The following is a 20,617-nucleotide window of genomic DNA, read 5'->3' on the forward strand; positions in this document are numbered from 1 at the left end:
TCTGATGTTTGTATAATAAAAAATATTGAAGATGTTAAAACTCTGTTGCTAGCATTTCATGCAAGATTGGTGGGAGCTAGTTTGATTGATACCTACCACGACAACTGTGAAGAATGTGTCGTTCATCCAAGGGGATGTAAAGTGGTACGAACTGATATTCAAAACTTGATGGATCAAGGTGTTTTACAAGTTTGTAGTCCTGCAACAAACGAGGAAATTTCAGTCATTGAACCCTTTTTCAATCTACCAGAACCTGTTGAGATAACTTATCAAAGAAAAGATGTTGTTCATCCATCACCCGTGGTAGTTTGTATGCCTACCCCCTTTCCTTTTGAAAGCACCAAAGCGGTACCTTGGAAATATGACATAACTGTGGTAGATGGAGTGGTAGATGAAGAACCCAAAGATGTTGAAGGTGAGAAAGGCTTGGAGAATGTTGACACCAATATCACTAACATCGCAGGGACGGGCAGAATGACCCGCAGCGATCGGATTTATACTCCCGATGTCAATATAATCCCTCAGGAACCAACAAGGGAAGCCACAACTGTAAATCCTGCCCCAGAGTATGGAGGAGTACAACCGGCAGTGCAATCAGATGAAGCGATTGAGTTTCTAAAAATGATAAAGAAAAGCGACTATAAGATAGTCGATCAGTTACATCAAACACCGTCAAAAATATCTATCTTGTCCTTGCTTCTGAATTCCCAAGCTCATATGGAGGCTCTACTGAAAGTGCTTGCTCAAGCTCATGTTACCTAAGATATAACGGTTGGCCAATTCGATGGGAGGGTCGCCAATATTACAGCCTGTAACACTCTAAGTTTCAGCAATGAAGAGCTACCCAAGGAAGGGAAGAATCACAACCGCGCCTTACATGTATCCATAAAGTGCCAAGAAGATGCTCTGGCCAGGGTCTTAGTTGACACTGGATCGTCCCTCAATGTTCTACCAAAGAGGGCGCTTGCTAAATTATCTTACCAAGGTTCGGAAATAAAACCTAGTGCACTTGTGGTAAAAGCATTTGATGGTTCTCGGAGGACAGTAGTCGGGGAGGTAGAGCTACCAATCCAAATCGGACTGCACGTATTCCCCCATCAATTTCCAAGTCATGGACATAAATCCCGCTTATAGCTGCCTTTTGGGACGTCCGTGGATACATGTTGCTGGGGCAGTGACTTCTACTTTGCATCAGAAAATGAAGTTTGTCGTCGATGGCAAGCTCGTCATTGTCTCGGGTGAAGAAGATTTTATCATTAGTCAACTCTCCTCTTTCCGTTATATCGAGGCTGATGAAGATGCCTTAGAGACCTCTTTCCAAGCACTTGAAATATCCAATGCCACACTTGCAGAAGTAAAGGATCCTATTGAAAAACAAGTTTGTCGTTCACCTCTTTGAATAGTGCAAGGTCAGCAGTTGAAAGTGGAGGTCCTACAGGTTGGGGCAAGTCATCAATGTCAGTGAGAAAAATGATCGTTTTGGTTTGGGGTACAAGCCTTCTGCTAAGGAAGGAGCCTTGGTCCCGGCAAAGGACCGCGTGCGGAGCATACAAGAAGTTTTCCTAAGCACAGGATTTATCCATGGGGATCAAGTTGGTGCAGTTGAAGATGACACTGAAGATGGAGAAGCATCAAATCTGATATACCGGTGTGAAGCAGCCTTAACAAATTGGGAAGCAGTTGAGATTCCAGAAGTTTTTCCTGTGTCAAAGTAATTGTGTTTCCCTTTGTTTTTTGAAAATCCTTAGCTCTGCCTAAGGCTAACGGATCATTTGTAGAGCCACTTTAAATTTCAAAATCATTATGACAAATAAAGAGCATTTTGTTCAAATTCTTATCGTTCATTCATTTGTTTTTCTTTCCTTAAAATGACAATCCTTTCAAAAACTACAAAAATATTTTTAATTCTTTTGCACTTTATTTCCACTTTTCTAAAAAACCATCATTTAAAAAACACGCAGAATAATCAATAAACCAGTTGAATTCGATGACCCCACTATTTCCTATAACTTTGAACTCCCCATCTACCAAGTGGAAGAGGATAGTGAGGAAGATTGTGATTTCCTTGAAGAATGGGAAAGGCTACTCGAGCACGAGTCAAAGACCCTTCAGCCGCATCAAGAACCAGTAGATACAATCAACCTTGGCACTGAGGAAGAAAAGAAAGAGATCAAAGTTGGGACTACACTTGGGGCAAGCATCAAAGAAAGATTGATCAAGTTGCTACAAGAATATGTAGATGTATTTGCTTGGTCATATCAGGATATGCCAGGTTTAGATACTGATATTGTTGTCCACAAGCTACCACTACATCCAGATTATCCGCCAGTGAAGCAGAAGCTCCGAAGAGCAATACCCGACATGGCTCTAAAGATTTGTGACGAGGTGAAACGTCAATTTGATGCCGGTTTTCTATCAGTTGCGAAGTACCCCCAATGGATAGCTAATATTGTACCAGTACCCAAAAAGGACAGCAAGGTCAGGATGTGTGTTGATTACAGGGATCTAAACAAAGCTAGTCCAAAGGAAGATTTCCCCCTGCCACATATTGACACTCTGGTAGACAACACTGCTAAGTTCGCGGTCTTCTCCTTTATGGACGGATTCTCGGGTTATAATCAAATTAAGATGAATCCAGAAGACATGGAAAAGACCACATTCATCACCCCTTGGGGAATATTTTGCTACAAGGTAATGCCATTTGGTCTCAAAAATGATGGGACAACTTACCAAAGAGCAATGGTCACTCTTTTCCATGATATGATGCATAAGGAAATTGAGGTTTATGTAGATGATATGATTGCAAAATCCCAAAGTGAAGAGGATCATATAGATCACTTCCAAAAGCTATTTGAGCGTCTTCGGAAATTTCAACTACGACTGAATCCTGCTAAATGCACCTTCGGTGTCCGATCTGGAAAGTTGCTTGGTTTCATTGTCAGTCAACGAGGAATTGAGGTAGATCCAGACAAGGTTAGGGCAATACAGTCAACGAGGAATTGAGGTAGATTCAACCATTTCGAGAAGTGTGGAAATCAAAGATTTGGAAATTCAAAAAGTCGAAGTTGATATGCTACTTGATTGGATTGAACGCGGCAAATCTTCATGCTCGATACGGTGGAGAAAGAGACCAATCTGCAAAGTTAATATTCCAATGCTAAAGTTAATATGTTAGGGAGAAAAGTGAATTGAAATTGAATTTGAAACTGAATATCTGAATTGACACACTCTTTATATAATGGAGAGAAAATATCAACTTGCTATTTATTATGCGTGAATTGCAGAGATCCGTTAAATATATCATGAGTTAGGATATCTGTCATGTGCTGGAAAGATTCTAGAACGATTGTGATTGGAGTGATCGGCCGATGATGAATGTGGTCGGCCCAAAACAATTTTTATAAAGAAAATTATAATAATAACAATAGTTTGTAAGAGAAATGATAATGGAAAAAAAGAATTCACACTTAAGAAAAGATTGATAGAAACTAGAAAAACATAGAAGACATTAACGTATTATAATAAATAATGTCAAAAATATAATATAATTATAACATATAGTAGTAACTAAGGAACACAACATGATCGTCACCACCACCATCACCATCGACAACAAAACAACCATAACCCATTGAAATTGAAATTGAAACTGAAATTGAAAATTGAGAAAGTAAATTAAATAGTAGCATTACTATTATTATGCCAATTTCACCTGCAGCTGTGATCGTCCCATTGGGTCTTCTCTTCTTTGCTTCTGGTCTCATCGTTAACCTCATTCAGGTTTTCCCTTTTTCATTTCCCTTTTTTACTTTTTTTTGGATTTTATCAATTTGTTATAAAATCTATTTTGTTATTTTCGAGATTCCGATTTGGATTCATCTGATTATTTGATGTTGAATTTTCGTGTGTGTTCAGGCAACATGCTTCGTGATTGTGCGGCCAGTTTCGAAGAATTTTTACAGACGGATCAACAGGTTTGTGGCAGAACTTCTTTGGCTCGAGCTTGTTTGGATTGTTGATTGGTGGGCTGGAGTCAAGGTTTTTCAATTCATTCCCTCTTATCTTTTTTTTTTTTTTTTTTTTTTTTTGAATTTCGTTTCTTTTTAGTGGAGCTTTAGCTTAATGTGTGCTGTGCACTGAACCATTGTTTACTTGTTTTCACATTGTTTGTTATTTGTTATACACTCTGTAGCACTGACACCTATGAAAAAATGTGTCGGTGTTTGAAACTGACACCGACACTTGTGCTTATATTTAATTTATTAAAATTTCAAAATATTCATTACTGATGTCGACGTGTCAGTGTAGTGTTTCCGGTGTCCATGCTATATAGGTTATACATAGTCCATTGGCATTGTATTTTTATTTTGCTCCTTAATTGCAATTCCTTGATATCAATATGTAATGAAGAGTTAGTGATCTTTGGGCTTTATTGTCCGTTCTACTTTCTTTGTATGACGAGGGTAAGGTTCGTTTGTATCAGTGTTATTAAATATCTGCAATTGCGGCGTTATGGCGGATATACACAACGGTTTTTGGATTCGCTGCAATGGTAAAATATTAGCTGATATTGCGGGATTTTCCGCTATAACGGCGCACAAAGTGTGTGATATGGCAGGATTTTGGCTCTCCGCCATGGACAACACTGGTGTGTATCTAGCTGTGGTGTAATGTGTGTGTGAGACTTTTGGTGTAGAATTGGCCCTAAGATTTGAGTAGAAGTCAGTGTTGTCAAGTTTCTGCCACGGGCTGCAATAGATATAATATTCGATATGTTTCCGCCATAGGATGCAGTGCCATGGTTATATGGCATAGTTTTGGCTTGTTGCCATCACATGCCATCTGCCATCTGTCATTGATAACACTAGTAGAAGTTTGGGAAATGAAATTATTAAATGGTTCTGTTTTTTCCAGTGCTCAAAAGTCAGTCAATTTAACACATTCTAGCTTTTTTTCTTCTTTTCAATTTTAGGAAACTACCAAAAAGAGGGATGACGGCCACTATTTTTTATGATCCTAGCAGCAGAAATGTCCAAAATAGAAATTATGAACATTTCGGCTTTAGTCACAATCCTGCATTGTTCGTGGACTTGAAATTGTTGCATTAGAATGTTTAGATCATTTAATTATAAGAAGTTTTTCTTACCGACGCTATGTTGTTTCACTTGTTCACCAACTTGGGAGATTTTGGCTTTAAAATGGGGGCGCTAGCCTATGGCGATTTTCTACCTGTGATCCATGTGGCTGTAGACTGACTAAGACTACAGGAATCTGTTTTCTTTGTTACTCGTATACTTGTCTTCCCCCTCCCATTGTTGCAATGTTTCTTCTTCTTCTACCATCTTTTGGCTCTTGCCATAAAAATGTTACAAAGAGAATGAGATTTATGGAGAGAATAGATTTTATTACTCACCAAACCATGATCTATCAATCCATTTAGGGTAAAAATTTATTATTTTCTCTTTCAAGCACAGCTATCATCCCGGCGGATAGCAGCGCTATCCCGGGAGAACGGACCGGCACAGAGACCGGCCGCTAAGAAATCGCTCATCGCGGAGCAGTTTTGAGTCGGGGCCGCTTTTGGGTCATTCGCGGGTCGCGGGAACGGAGTGGCTTCCCGGCCCAGACCCTCTTTCTTTTAATAGCAGCAAAAAACCTAAAAACACCCTATAAAAAGTAACCATTTTAGAGGGTGGTTTTGATATTTTCCTTCTTTAAGCCCTAAATGCAGATTTTCTTTCTAGTTCGTTTTCGCGTGCGCTCAACAGTTCTTCTTCTCTCTCTCCCATTTTGCGCTCAACAGTTCTTCTTCTCTCTCTCCCGTTTTGCGCTCAACAGTTCTTCTCTCCCTCGTTTTCACATGCAGCTGGGTTGAGTTCTTCTCACCTGTTCGCATTCTTCTTCCTCTCTCTCTCTTTTGCGGTTCTCTTGTTTTATACTTGTTTTCTTACTCAGCACCACCACTTTGTTTTTAACTCCCTTTATTTTTTTAATTCCCTTCTTCCTTTTTCTTTATTTTTTAACTCAGCACCACCTTTCTTTTATATTTTTTATACTCTGCTTTCTAGTTTTGTTTTTTTCCCTATAATAAAACTACATTATTTTTTTAAACATGTTTTTTTAATTATTTTTACTATGTTTGTTTTATGAAATAATGTATATAGTTTGTAGTTATTATTCGTTTATAGATATTATTCATATAATTTATTGACAAAATAGCCAAATAGCGGTTATCCCACTATCCGCGATTCCATTTTTGAGGTCGGCCGCTCCGCTCCACAATTTGGGATTGATAATTATATTTTTAAGTAGAGCTTCATTTTTATTTGAACAAAAAAGGAGTTTGTAATTCCAAGGTTGAATATAGCCTTGTGAAATGGAAGCTATGATTGTCTAGATTTTCTTGCTTTAAAGTAGTCTTGATTGATAACAAGAATGTTATTTTCTAACTGTTGAACTCAAAGGAAATTGGAAAAATCAGAACTTTGAACTATTTCCTTAAAGACCTCCTATAAACAGATGGTAATTGTTTAGGTGGTTGGTTGTTAGCAATGACACTTGAAATTGAAGGAAAATTCCTTGCATTTTATATCTCTTCTCTTCTGTTGTTTGATACTTTTGATTGCCCTGCCTTTTTAATTTTTAACTACTTTGAAGCATGTTGCAATCCTGAAAATTTGATTTTATTTAAGGAAAATTGGTCATTTGAAAGTACGGTTATATATGAATTTGATTTGATTCAATAATATTTATTGTTCCATTTGGATTAATCAAAGATTTCATTTGGAATATTTTGGCCTCAGATTCAAGTATTTGCAGATCCTGAAACCTTTCGTTTAATGGGTAAGTCTCTTGTGCTGTGCATTTTGTGTTAATTTTTTCCTTGTGTTGTGCGTATGTGCTTCTGTTTTGGAAAGGGTCAAAGGGGTATTCCTAGGACCATTTTTCTGCATCTAAGCCATCTAATTCTGTCTAGAATTTTCCAGGTAAAGAGCATGCTCTTGTCATATCCAATCACAAAAGTGATATCGATTGGCTTGTTGGATGGATTATAGCTGAGGTGATTATCTTATGTAGTATGGCCTTTTTTCGCATCTTGAAAGCAAGCAAAGAAATACACTTTTAGCTATTTCATTCATTTGATATAATCTGGTATCAGACTACTTTAAAAGGAACTCATACATTTGTGCTTCTAGATGATCAATATTGGATTCTTCTATTCAAAACTATGTCTGTGGCTTGTCTGTTTTGTGGTTCAACTACTCATTGATTATCTAACACTATTATTCAACAGCGTTCAGGTTGTCTTGGTAGCACTCTTGCTGTGATGAAGAAATCGTCAAAGTTTCTGCCGGTATGTTTCATATTTGTGATTTTGAAACGAAAAGATAGAACAGTGTTTATTTTTCAACCATGATGGTTTAAGTCATAGTCACATAATTTACCGGTCCATGTAAAATATCGCAAATTGGTTTGCAGTACCGGTTCGCGGTACTTTTGAAAATTGGTACATTGAAATTCACAGAAGAATTCACATTAAATGACATACGGAACATACCAAAGTATAATTCATAATAAATTTGAACTTCCATACATAGCGCTAAAGGTTTATTTTTTCACTTTAATAAAGTGATAAATTCCAACCGAGCACTTGAGCTCGAGTGGTAAACGAACTTCCGCAAAGGAACGAAGATTCAGAGAAAACCGAGTTCGATTCCTATTCCAACCAAGCACTTGGGCTCGAGTGATAAACGAGTTCCTGCAAAGGAACGAAGATTCGGAGAATACCGAGTTCGATTCCTGGTGGGAACAATGCATGGTCAGTGTCATGACCTCTCCGCACGGGTTCTGGATTACTAGAGTTCCTTTTCCCTGGAAACCAGAGTGCGAAAGCAAAAAAAAAGTGATAAATCCCAGGCCCCACCCACTTTTATAGGTTGCTTTATATTTTAAGTTATGCAAAGTTCCGACGTTGGACTTATATCTCTTAATATTTTTCAGCAAATGTTTTGTATTATGTATACCTGGATCAACTTTCGCCATAATGTTCTATTAAGGACCATGCTTCTATCTAAATCATTAATCTCGATATTTTTCATAATAATTTCTCTGATAGTCTCTCTAGGCCTTCTCCTTCCTCTAATTGTTTGCCTTCTCTCCATCTGGTCTATCCTTCTTACTATAAAATCTACGTGTCTTTTCTCTACATGCCAAAACCAACTAAGTCTATTTTTCACCATCTTCTTCACTATAGGCGCTACCTGAGACACTCTCTAATATTATCGTTTCTAATTTTATCCTATCGAGTCTTACCACACACATCCACCGGAACATTCTCATCTCTGCTACATTTACTTTTTATTCTCGTGTTGATTCTTAACCGTCTAACATTCTGCCCCGTACAAAATCGCAGGTCTTACTGTAGTCCGATAAAACTTTCCCCTCAACTTGAGCGGTACCTTTGCATCACATAAAACATTTGACGCTCTTCTCCATTTCAACTACCCAACTTGAATTCGATGATTTACACCCCCTTCTATTTCTCCATCGTTTTGTATTAAGGACCCAAAATATTTAAACCGTGTGACTTGAGGGATAATATGGTCTCCAACTTTCACCTCTAGATTAGAAACACTGCTTCTTTTGTTGAAATTACATTCCATATACTCCGCCTAACTTCTGCTTAGGCGAAAACCATGCGTTTCTAAAGCTCGTCTCCAAGTTTTCAACCTCATTTAAATCCTCCTTCGACTCTCCAAGAAGGACTATATCATTTGCAAAAGGCATGCTCGGTGATAGCTCTTGGATGTGTTCCGTGAGTATATCCAAAATTAAGGTAAAAAGGTAGTGGCTTTGGGTTGAACCTTGATGCAAACCAATTGTAATGAAAAAATCGTTTGTCTCTCTACCCTGTATCTGTACAGTAGGCGATACCCCTTCATACATATCTCGGATAATTTTTACTAATATCAAATGTTTAGATTCCACATATATATAATTATTATTTTATGACTAAATAAATTAGGAATTAATTTTTTCAACCAAATAAATAGAGAATTTATTTTACTTAAATAATTTTTTATGCATAGCATACCAATTATTCTATTTAAACGTACTACATACCCAAATAGCGTATATGTCAAGATCGAAATTTTACATAAAATAAGGAGAGAATAGCAAGATCGTAAAATATAAAATCGTAGCTAAGATCGGAAGATCCTTCCATTGTTTTTGTAAGATCGAGAGGGGGTAACAAGATCGTAAAACATAAGATCACAACAAAAATTGTAAGATCCTACTAAAATGAAAAAAATAATAGTGTATATTTAAAGTATTTAGATATGATATATGTTAGTAGGTAAGTGTATTCGTGAGAAAGTGACTCTTTCATATTCTTTAAACATGTATGATTGAGTTTTTATAGTTTATTGCTATCACATGAAACATTTGTTTGACATTAGGGACATATTTGATCAATTATTAGGATTATCATAAGTCAATTAGTTAAAACAAATTCTACAAGTGAGATGTTTATTCTCTAAATCCTAAATCTAAAACTTCATTTTAAAAGGCAGACATTTGTCCCCGCCAAACTGTAATTGTTGTGCCTCATTATCTTGTCATCCTTCTCACCTTTTATGGTGGTGGCCGGAAAAAGGCCAATCATGGCGGAAATAGGTGAAGATCACACAAAATCAACGATTTTACGATTTTTTTCACAATTTGGCTACAACACAGGATCTATTTAAGATCGAGATTGTCGGGGGTGAGTGAGATCGTAAAATCTTAAGATTTTAGGATCTAGATCGAGATCTTGACAACCATGAGCGTACCAACTATGTATTCACCTACCAAATTCTTTGATAGTTGCGTACCGTGTACCCGAATTCCTACCGCGAATTACTATGGTTTAAATTGATCCATCATGGGTGTCAGACATAATATAAACTGACATGTATGATTAATAAATTTAAGGATATGATGTATTCATGGGCTGCTAATGCTAATTAATGGAATGATCTGTTCGCTACTTAGAGTTATCACCTGATGCATGTTTACTCCGAGCCTTCTATTAGATGTGGAAGCTTTTGAAACTGCTTTCTTGGATTTGTTTTTTTGCTTTCATTGTTAATGCTTAATTTATTTTGGAAAAGATAGTAGAGTCTATAAACTAAGCTCTAAAATGTAAGGTTTTTTTTTGGGTTCACTTGCATTGGGCTTATGGCTATTTGGTCAAGGATTTAAAGATCTATGTTGAAATGTCAATATTGACATTTTCACATAACAGGTCTTTTGGACCAACCAATTTCTGCTAATGGGCTTATTGGTAGCGGTTTATTGATAGTGACATGTTTCTTGCAATGGTCAACCACTTGGCAGGACTGGACCCGTGTTTGAAGTTTTGATGGAGTTTAATTTAGATGTAGTCATGTATAATATGTGCTCTTATTTTTGTAAATTAATATGAATGTTACACGTACTGTATATTATACTTATTTTTACATGTTTCTTAATGAAAAATATAACACCATCATTAACTCTTCTATATATTCAACTTATTTTCATGTCCCCTAAACTCCAATTATAAGCTTCTCTTATATTATTTTCAACCCAGTGTACTACTACTCAGTGAAACTTACCTACTCGGAAGAAACGAACATTATATATTTTTCTATCATTTAACCATAAATAATTTCTACTTGTATACCTATCATGATTCATGGGTAAAACAATAAAAACTTGATTTTCAGCATATTGTTATTATATCTCTATTATTTAATGTCAATAGTGATCTATCTGCTATGTTTCAATGTGCAGGTCATTGGTTGGTCAATGTGGTTTTCTGAATATCTTTTCTTGGAAAGAAATTGGGCCAAGGATGAAAGCACATTAAAAGTATGGGACTATGGGTTACTCAAATATAATTCATATCCATGTTGGGTGCTCTCATAAGAGATTTACTTTTGTATATGTTATAATAATATTAATGTCTTCTCACTCGTGCACCGAGTGGCAAAAATTAATACAACTTCTCTCTGTCCTCTGCTCGCTCTACATACTCTGCTCGCTCTAATAGTTGTGAATCTCATTTCAGTTGTAATATTGTATGTACAGTCAGGCCTACAGGAACTGAGGGATTTCCCTCTTCCCTTTTGGTTGGCTCTCTTTGTAGAAGGAACTCGCTTTACACAGGCCAAACTATCAGCCGCTCAGGAATATGCAATCTCAACAGGATTGCCTGTTCCCAGAAACGTTTTGATTCCAAGAACTAAGGTGAGATTTATAAGACTTCTTTATCTTTTCTTTGTTTGTCCTTTTCCTTTCCTTGCTTTTCTTCCACAGTTTGAAGCTATTCCACACGACTCTTGTTGAGCAAACTATCTGGTTTAACTAATTTATATTAGCACATTCTTGTTGGCTTTTCTTCTCTATGAAATTTACTATGGTTCTACTCCCCATAATTACGATTATACCTCAACTTGTCATGGGTGGCTAAAGGGTTTATGGCTATTGAAGAAAAAATAACCCAAGTCCCACATTGGATAAATTTTGGAGTTGGGAATCCTCACATTGAAACATGGTTTTGTGGGATGGAGCTAGCCCAAAAAACTGAGGTATCATAGCTCAACATCTAAGATGGTATTAGAGCTTATCGTAAGCTGTTGTTGGGCCACTTGAATTCTTGCATCAAGCTAATAGCCCTGGGCTTGAGGGGAAAATTCTGTTTACAAAATGACAAATGAAAAATGATATCAATGAATTTAGAGACATCTTGCTGGAATTTAATGGCAATATCAAGGCTACAGTGGATGAAGAAGGATCTATTAACAAGAAGTCAATTGCAAAAGAGGGTGGAGATCAAGGATCTGATGTGGGAGGAATTGTAGAAGCCAAAATGGCAAGAATCAAGGGATGGATAAAAAGATGCAAGATGATGAGAAACTAGTGGATTGGGAGCACGAAGACATAAAGGTAAAAGCTGACGTGGAGATACAAGAACAGAGCAATAGAGTTTTTGGGTCACAGTTTTATCCACCAATTCAAAGGGAACATCAAGGAATTGAGGAGGGGTGCATTGTTAGGATTACGGAGGCGATAATGGAATTAGAAGTTGTGATAGGGAGTTAGTTAGGAAAGTTATTTGTTAATGGTGTAGTTAGGATTATCATGTATAAATAGGGAGGTTGTGGAGTTAGAGAGGAGATTATTGAATATTGTGAATAGATTATTGTGAAGGGGAAGGAGGGGAGTTTTCTTTCCTTTTCTCTTTTATCCTTTCTCAACCTTTCAATAAATTTGTTCATTCTTTTCATTTCAACTCTTAGATTCCTAACAAGTTTCCAGTTTTCCCCTCTATAGGTTTTAAAATATTTGTTGACTTTACCAATATGTTTTTCTTACTCTAGATTTTTGCTCTAATAAACATATTCAACTATGTTGCTTTCAGGGGTTTGTTTCAGCAGTAAGTCATATGCGCACATTTGTTCCGGCTGTTTATGACGTAACAGTGGTAATTCCTAAGAGTTCACCTTCTCCTACAATGCTAAGACTCTTCCAGGGGCAACCTTCAGTGGTGAGCTATTTTTTTTTCTCAAAAATTTCATCTATAGTCTCCTTTCATTTTTTTCTTGACCACATAATATAAAAAACGAATTTTCTTTATCTTTTCCGTTAATCAATATAAGTTTTGCGTTGATTTACTTTCCTTTGCTGAAACTGTTGATGTGTGGAGCATTTAACAGAGGAAAGTAATTTTGACTTGCTGACAAATAGGAATTAGCACACTAACAAAAAGTGTAAATTCGTTGCTCAGTGTTAGCACCGATTTATGAATTTTCTCGTGTACTACTGAGTGTATCTCATTGTGGACTGAGGTCAAAGGCCTGGTTTGAATTAGCTTTTAACCTCATGGGAACTTCTCAACCTACAAAACTACTTTGATTCCGAATTTACGAAAAAGCCCTTTTATTAATTTTATAAGTGTTTTTATGCAGGAATTAGTTAAATAATAGAGCTTCTAAAAATGTTGAAGCTATATAAGATACTTTCAACTTATGCTGAAAGCTATCAATAAAATTTTATTTTGTAAGAGCGAGTCATTTAACCAATCCTACTTGACAGAGTGAGTCTTTATTGTTTTGTAACTTTATGTGGAAAACGTGATCATCTGGCTTGACATTTTTTTTTATCTTGGAGACAGTGGTGGAGCTTGAATCCTTTTCAAGGGGGGGCTATAATGTATGCTCTAGGATTAATATATTAAAAGTTTCATAGGTAAACATGCATAGTATTATGGTCAAGTGGAGTTTTCAGAATACAATTTTGCTCTTTATGCTGATGGTCTTGGGTTCATGTCTCCATTGTGATTATTTATTTATTTTTTAAATCAAACAATGAATTCAAAGATTCCAACCCGTGGCTTCGAACTCTCAAAACTAAAGTATTTCCACTGCACTACTTTACCATTATGGTGACAAAACGAAAGACATTTTATTTATACATACTTTAGCTATTATAATATACTTACCTACCTTCTAAAAAGTATTTTGGGAGGTCATGGCTACCCCCTGTCTCTATGAAGCTCTTCCCCTGCTTGGAGATTTCAAATAGACTTCTTGTTTCATGGAAAACCACAGTATTGCCTAGGGGACTTCAGAGGCACTGTTTGTGGAAAAGAAGAAATGTAACTTGGCAATTTGGTGGGTGTTTTTATTTTGTAGAATGATGGGGCTTTTTAGGAATCATAGTTTTTGATATAATTACTTGGGATCTTTGCAAGAGGATTCCTTGTCTTTCTTACATAGTATTATTAGCTATTTTTCCGTCATACAACGTCACATTTGATTAGGATTGTCCTCATATGAATCCTAGGTGCATGTGCATGTTAAGCGGCATTTGATGAAGGATTTGCCAGAAGCAGATGAAGATGTTGCTCAATGGTGTCGAGACATATTTGTGGCTAAGGTTTGTGTCAATTGCACCTTTCTATTAACTGTAATTTTGTTTTTGTTTTTGTTTTGCTTTTTTTAAGCAGGGTAGACGCATCTGTTATTATTATAGCTTGTTCGTCCTAGTTTTTATTAAGATCTTATTTTACACACTTTCTGTGAACACCATGTTGATTCCCTGGGCACACCAGGATAATTTGTTAGACAAACATATAGCTGAAGACAAATTCAGTGATCATGAGCCGCGGGATCTCGGTCGACCAATAAAGTCTCTTCTGGTAAGCTACTTTTCCTCTCAACACGTCTGCATCGTATTCTTAGCCAGCTATTCTCTATTGTAGTACACTATTTGCAAACAGCATCATGGTTATTTGCATGGTCAATAATCAACTTTATCTTTGGAATAAACAGGTTTATATAACATGGGTTTTCGTGGTTGTTGCGGGGACTATTAAGATGCTTCAATGGTCTTCACTATTATCCTCTTGGAAGGGTGTTGCATTTACAGTATTTAGTTTGGCAATTGTGACTGCACTCATGCAAATCATGATCATGTTCACACAATCTGAGCGTTCAAATCCTGCCAAAGTGTCGCCTTCGAAGCCCAGAAGTAGAGAAGAATTGCAGGGTAGTGATGACAAACAAGAGTAGATCACAGACACTATACCCAAATATTCTATACATAGGGAACTTATTTTGCAATGACGTGTGGATTATTTTGGTTATGAAATTCCAGCTCCTATGCATGCAATAGTCCTTGTATTATTATGCACTGCACAAAGATCCATTCATTATTTTCAAATTAGGGTTTTGTATAGACACCATAGGATAGGATGGCGTACAACAATCTTGCATTATTCTTGTGGGTACTTAATACATTCGAATGTTGATTTTTGTGGTTATCTTAGGCTCCTCTTCTAAACGTGTTTTATGTGCATGGCATTCTCTGTCTTTGCATTTTGTTCATGAGGAAGAAATCAACAAACAAATCAACTTATAATAAGTTCTAATTATCAAACTAACTTATAACATAATAAATCAACTAATTTCTATATTTTATTAGTCCTGGTGTTTGTCTAACACCATTGATCACCGAAGAGAATACTTAATATGAATTGAAGTACAAAGTTAAATTAACCAATTTATAACAAACTCTATTTTATTATCTTTTCCATCTTAGATTTCTTATACAGATGACAAATAATGGCATCAATTAAAAAAAAACGCAATGTTATGTGGCCCATTATCCAAGATGATGTGGCAATGCTAGGTTCCGGTGTTATGTGGTCCATTATCCAAGATGACGTGACAATGCTAGGTCATTTTAAAATTAATCCTATTCGTTTTTTTAATTTGATATATACTTAATGTATTTTTATAAATTTTTACAAATAATAATTTAATATCATTATATAAAAATGCAATGTTATCAAAACCCTAACATCTCCATTTGCACTTCCTTGCCTCCTTTTCCATATCTTCAATGTATTGGCCTTCTTACCCAACCCAGTCCCATCTTTCATTTTTGTTAATCGTCTTCTTCACAAACCCAGTCATGTATCTAACAAATCCAGGCACATCGTCTTTTTCTCTTTTGCTTTATCTAATTTACCAAGTGCCTCTTTCATCCAACCATATCTGAAACAAGTTTTTCATCAACAAATCAGTTCGGTATAAGAAGAAGAGGGAATAAATATTGGTGTGAGTTTGAATCACCATTGATGACATCATGGACATACGAGAATCTCGGAAGAAGATTTCATGGGTGTAGTAATTTTAAGGTATGAGGAAAAAAAGATGTAACTATTTTCAGTGGTTTGATGAAGACATGAGCAGCCGTGCAAAAAATGTGATCAGATCTTTGATAGACAAGAATGAAGAGCTTATGGATGTGATTAGGACATCAAGAAAAATGAAGGTTTGTTGAAGATGAAGTTAAAGTTTATGTGTTATTTTATGGATTTGTCTATGATGTTTGTGTTGAGAAGTTTGCATTAGTTGCAACACATGTACTCAAATTATGTAATTTCAAATGATGTAATTTCTCTATGTATTTTCAAATGAAGTAATTTGTCTATGCATTTAGCTAAATGTTTGTCTGTGTTATATTTGTTTGTGTTATAACAAAGTTGTGTAAAGTTTTTGATATAAGTTGGATAAATGGTTGTCTGTGTTATAACAAAGCTGTGTAACTTTTTGACATAAGTTGGATAGTTGAATAGTTGAACCCATCAAACATGTTTCAACCCGTGATATAACTTTTTGATATAAGTTGGATACTTGAACCTAACAAACATGTTTCAACCTATTTTACATAACCTGATATCATTCAATATTAAGTTATCTAATCTATTACAATTTAGCATTATGGTACATAATATGTTTGAATATTCAACCTGTTACAATTCAACATTATGGCACATAACATATTTGTAATATTCAACCTGTAATGTCGTAACTTATAATTCAACATAACTACAATTCAACATTGTTATCATACTTGTAATCTAACTTACAATTCAACCTATAACTACAATTCAACATATAACTACAATTCATCATAACATAACCTTGTTTTTCACAATTTTCACCAGCATAACAAAAAAGACGACCTTGAGTGTTTGGTCATTACATAAACTTCAGCAGCATAACAAAAAAGATGACCTTAAGTGTTTGGTCATTACAAACTTCATCAACATAACAAAATATAAACTTAAACAAGTAACTATTCTTGGGTTGGTGGCAGTGCTTGCGACCCTCATTCTATAACCGTTTGTCCCGCCCCTTTGTCCGACGTGTCACCCTTTTTTTCCCGCCTTTTTATTGCCACCTTTAGGAATCAATCTCTTCGCAACTCGCTTCCCTTTACACGTTCGCTTGTTATGGTCAAAACTCCCACATTTCTTGCACTTGATAGTTTGAAGAGTTCTAGGCCGTGTATTTCTTGTTCTTGGTTCATCATTTACCTTATTACGATTCTTCTTTGATCGACCGATAGATCTCCACATGACTGGATGGTTGATTGGGTGAGTAACATTAGTAGGCCATAGTTGTGGGTCATTTGTTGGTATAATGATATGGCTATAAGTAGCCATAATAGTACACTTCTTATACATAAAAACACGATGCATTAGTAAGTTAACATATTAGTAAGTTAACATAATAGTAAGTTAACATAATGATAGGGATATGAGAAGGCGATACCTATAGTATGATGAAATATAATCTTCGGGGTCCTTTTTTTTTTAAAACCATATGCATGCACTAGCATGACAACATGGTATTCCACTTAAATCCCACATCCTACAACCATATTTCTTTTGCAACAATTTAACAACACACGTCTCAACATCGTTTGAAACCCAAAATATAACAAAGTCATCATCGGAATGCCATGTTGCAATCCATCCTTCTGCTGCCCTCTTTGTTTTTTCCAAGACTTGTTGGATGTTAGGACTTGTAACACCTTTGTACCTACTTAATTTCCCCTTTTGAGCAGAAATTCTCACTATTATGTAATGTTTGATTCCTTCAAGTAGTGAAATGATTGACTTGTCTCTATACTCCAAGATTGCGTGATTAAAAGTTTCACACATATTGTTGACTTGTAAATTGCATTATGTGTTTGTCTTGAAATGAGATCGACTCTAACATGCAGCAGATACATCCACCATGTCTTTCCAAGCGTTGACATTGAGATCTTTCATATGATTCATTGCTCTTTCCCATCCAGGTATGTTGTGGCCCTAACTTCCCTCCATAAAGCTTCCTTCATAAGTTAAGCTTTGTCGATCATAATGTTGTGGCCCTAGCTGTCCTATGAAAACAATGTCGATCAATTAAGCTAAAGAGTTTCCAAAATTGGTTGGCAGTCCTCATGTTAAACCTAATATAAAATGGATAACCTTATATACATTTAACGACCATTCTCTTCTTGTCATTTTTCTTGAACACAAGATTCTTCTTGTTCTCCATTGCATACTCCTTTATGACATCTTTGATTTGCAACTTATCCTTGAACATCACCCCCACTTCAAGTTTTGTAGTTTCCTTAAAATTTAGAAACCTTTCCATATCAACTTCAACATCACTATCAGGTGGAGTATGAAGCACATATGAATCACAACTATCATTATCAGAAATATCATCCAACTTTGAAGGTTGTTCTATTGTAGCATTAGGTAGAAAGGTCGTCCAATTAACACCAACATTAGCACCTAAATTCAACTCATCAATGTCATCTTCCTCATCTTCCTCATCTTCCTCGTCATACTCACTGCTCATGTTATAATCTGGATCTATTTCACTCTATTCATCTATTCCATCAACATTAACTTCTTCATGTGCTCCCTCAACATTAACTTTTTCATATGCTCCCTCAACATTAACTTCTTCACCATTATCCTCCTAAAAACAACATCTTCAATATTAATTTCTTCAACTTTGTCTTCAGCATAAACATCAATTACTTTAAATCCTCTAACATCTTCCATGAACCTTAACACATCGTTGTCATTATTCAAAGGCCGGAGTCCATGAGAAAAAGAAAAGTTAGGATTCCAATACCATAAACACTTTATATTAAAATACCCCCACCTTTGACCAACTCTTCAATTTGCATATAGGACATTAAGTGCACATCCCAATCCCAATTGATTTCAGAAACAAGCCCGTCAACATACAACTTTACTGGATTATGTACTAAATGTCCTCGATGGTGTACTCTAAGTCTGAAAATTTAGGTATTAGATAGCCTATAACAAAACATAAATAAATCACAATATTGACAAAATAAGAAGCACAACAGATTAACACTACATGGACCACAACACATTAACAGTTCAGGGACCAAAACATAAACAAGTCAAAAAACACAAACAAATGTTCAAAATAACATATTATAAACGAGAACATAAAAACATTTAACAACCCTAAACAAAATCATATTTTAGAACAACATAGTATAAACGAGAAGATAAACGACATTTACGAATCATTAAACGACTTGGGTTTTTTAGTTCAGAGATGAGTTGGGTTTTTCAGTTCAGATATGAGTGACCATATATACCTCGAAACGTAATCTGGGTTTGTCATTTCAGAGATGAGCGACCTAAAGCGACCAAAATAAGTTGATTTGGAACAAAGACTTCAGAAAATGAGTTGATTTGGAATAATGATTTCAGATTTTTTTCTTAGGGTTCATGTTCGTAACTGAGAGATGAAGAGAGTTCATGTTCATGTGTTCGTAACTATGAGAGACGAAGTGAGTGACTGAAAGGTTTTGATTACTCTGATTTCTAATTGAAATTAAAATTTAATAGATATTGAAATTATTATTAAAATTAAAGAAATAATTTAATTTTAAATGAACAAAAAATACGTGGAACTATATTTGGTAAATAAGATTAGTTTTAAAACGACCTGGCATTGCCACGTCATCTTGGATAGTGCCACATCATTAAAAAAAAGTCTCAAATTGGAGAGGGGACTAAAATCAAACTCAAAACTTAAAAAAGGGACCGAAATAGTGGTTTTAAAATGGGAGAATAAAAACTCAAAAATGCAAAATAGGGGGACCATAGTTGCAATTAAGCTAAAAAAATAATAGGAAATGTTAGAAACGTCAATAAAAACATCGGCTAAGAAAAAGAGGATTTGGCTTAACTTTTTGAGGATTTCTTATGGTACCCTATATGCTTCTTATACACCATGCAAAAATCCAAAAATGCCCCCAGTTTTCGAAGATGTATCTTCGGACACACCCCAACACACACTCAACACATGCCATTATGAGTGACACCCTATAAGTGATGTTATTTTTATTCCAGAGATACATCTCCAAAATATTTTAAGAAATATATTGATAATTGATCAGTTCAGTAGAAATTCTGGAGCCACATCTCCGGAAGTTTGGGCGGGATTTTGAAATATTTGGTCACCTTTGCATGTAAGGTATTTTCAGAGATGTATCTCTAGAATAATATGGTAAAAGAAATAGCTGCATGATCACACAACCATTGTTGCCATTGTTGTTTTCTAATACAAACCCTCACAAAAAACTCCTCCATTCTCAATCCATTTCACTCCAAATCTCCAATCTTGTGGTTCATCACATTGAAGGGAGAAAAATAAGATAGAATTTCAGGTAAAGATCCTTTATTTCACACTATATTTCTCACATCAATCATGCATTTTGTCTGAAAAACGAGCGTTGTGTTCGGAAATGTATATCCAGAACGAATATGGACTTTTCCGGAGATGAATTTCCGAAACTAGTCTATGTTCATTTTTTCTGTTCTATTTTTAGCAGTAGCGCTTATTTACTGTTTTGTGGTAATTGTTTCATTAGATATGATGCATCCCGATATTTTCCCAAAATAAGTTATTTCTCCCAATGTCCAAGGTGTTGTTATGAAGGCAGTAGATGTTAGGAACCAATTTAAAATGAGGAAGAGTTTGAATCTCGTGATCAAATGCTTCAGTGGATTCGTATGGAGGCCTCTAAATATGGATTTGGTGTGGTTATTGGAAAGTACAATAATGGTTCGGATAGAAGGTTCTCTTTTGTGACAATGACATATGAAAGAAGCGGGAAATATATAAGTCTACTCCAGATTTTTAAAAGAGACGACACCAATTCATGAAAATGTGAGTGTCTGTTTAAGGTG

The 20,617-nt window shown here is 35.6% G+C and overlaps 1 protein-coding gene across 1 annotated transcript; it reads left to right on the forward strand.

Annotated features, from left to right (window-relative positions):
* The first annotated feature begins 3,529 nt into the window (after positions 1-3,529).
* On the forward strand, positions 3,530-14,851 carry LOC127097744 (1-acyl-sn-glycerol-3-phosphate acyltransferase 2). The gene is made up of 11 exons (XM_051036238.1): positions 3,530-3,780; positions 3,916-4,038; positions 6,804-6,843; positions 6,987-7,060; positions 7,295-7,354; positions 10,819-10,896; positions 11,116-11,274; positions 12,449-12,574; positions 13,873-13,965; positions 14,141-14,227; positions 14,361-14,851. Exons 1-11 carry the CDS (start codon positions 3,700-3,702, stop codon positions 14,598-14,600), a joined length of 1,161 nt encoding a protein of 386 aa, XP_050892195.1. The 5' UTR covers positions 3,530-3,699; the 3' UTR covers positions 14,601-14,851.
* The last annotated feature ends 5,766 nt before the right edge of the window (positions 14,852-20,617 follow it).

This window comes from Lathyrus oleraceus, chromosome 6 (genome assembly GCF_024323335.1).
Source record: "Lathyrus oleraceus cultivar Zhongwan6 chromosome 6, CAAS_Psat_ZW6_1.0, whole genome shotgun sequence".
Taxonomy (NCBI): domain Eukaryota; kingdom Viridiplantae; phylum Streptophyta; class Magnoliopsida; order Fabales; family Fabaceae; genus Lathyrus; species Lathyrus oleraceus.

What these genes read in the sequence shown, in the direction of transcription:
- LOC127097744 (XM_051036238.1), top strand. Translation starts at nt 3,700, where the DNA reads ATGCCAATTTCACCTGCAGCTGTGATCGTCCCATTGGGTCTTCTCTTC. An exon ending in ATTGGTGGGCTGGAGTCAAG is followed by an intron (nt 4,039 to 6,803) that starts GTTTTTCAATTC and finishes TTTTGGCCTCAG; the next exon opens with ATTCAAGTATTTGCAGATCC. An exon ending in TGAAACCTTTCGTTTAATGG is followed by an intron (nt 6,844 to 6,986) that starts GTAAGTCTCTTG and finishes AGAATTTTCCAG; the next exon opens with GTAAAGAGCATGCTCTTGTC.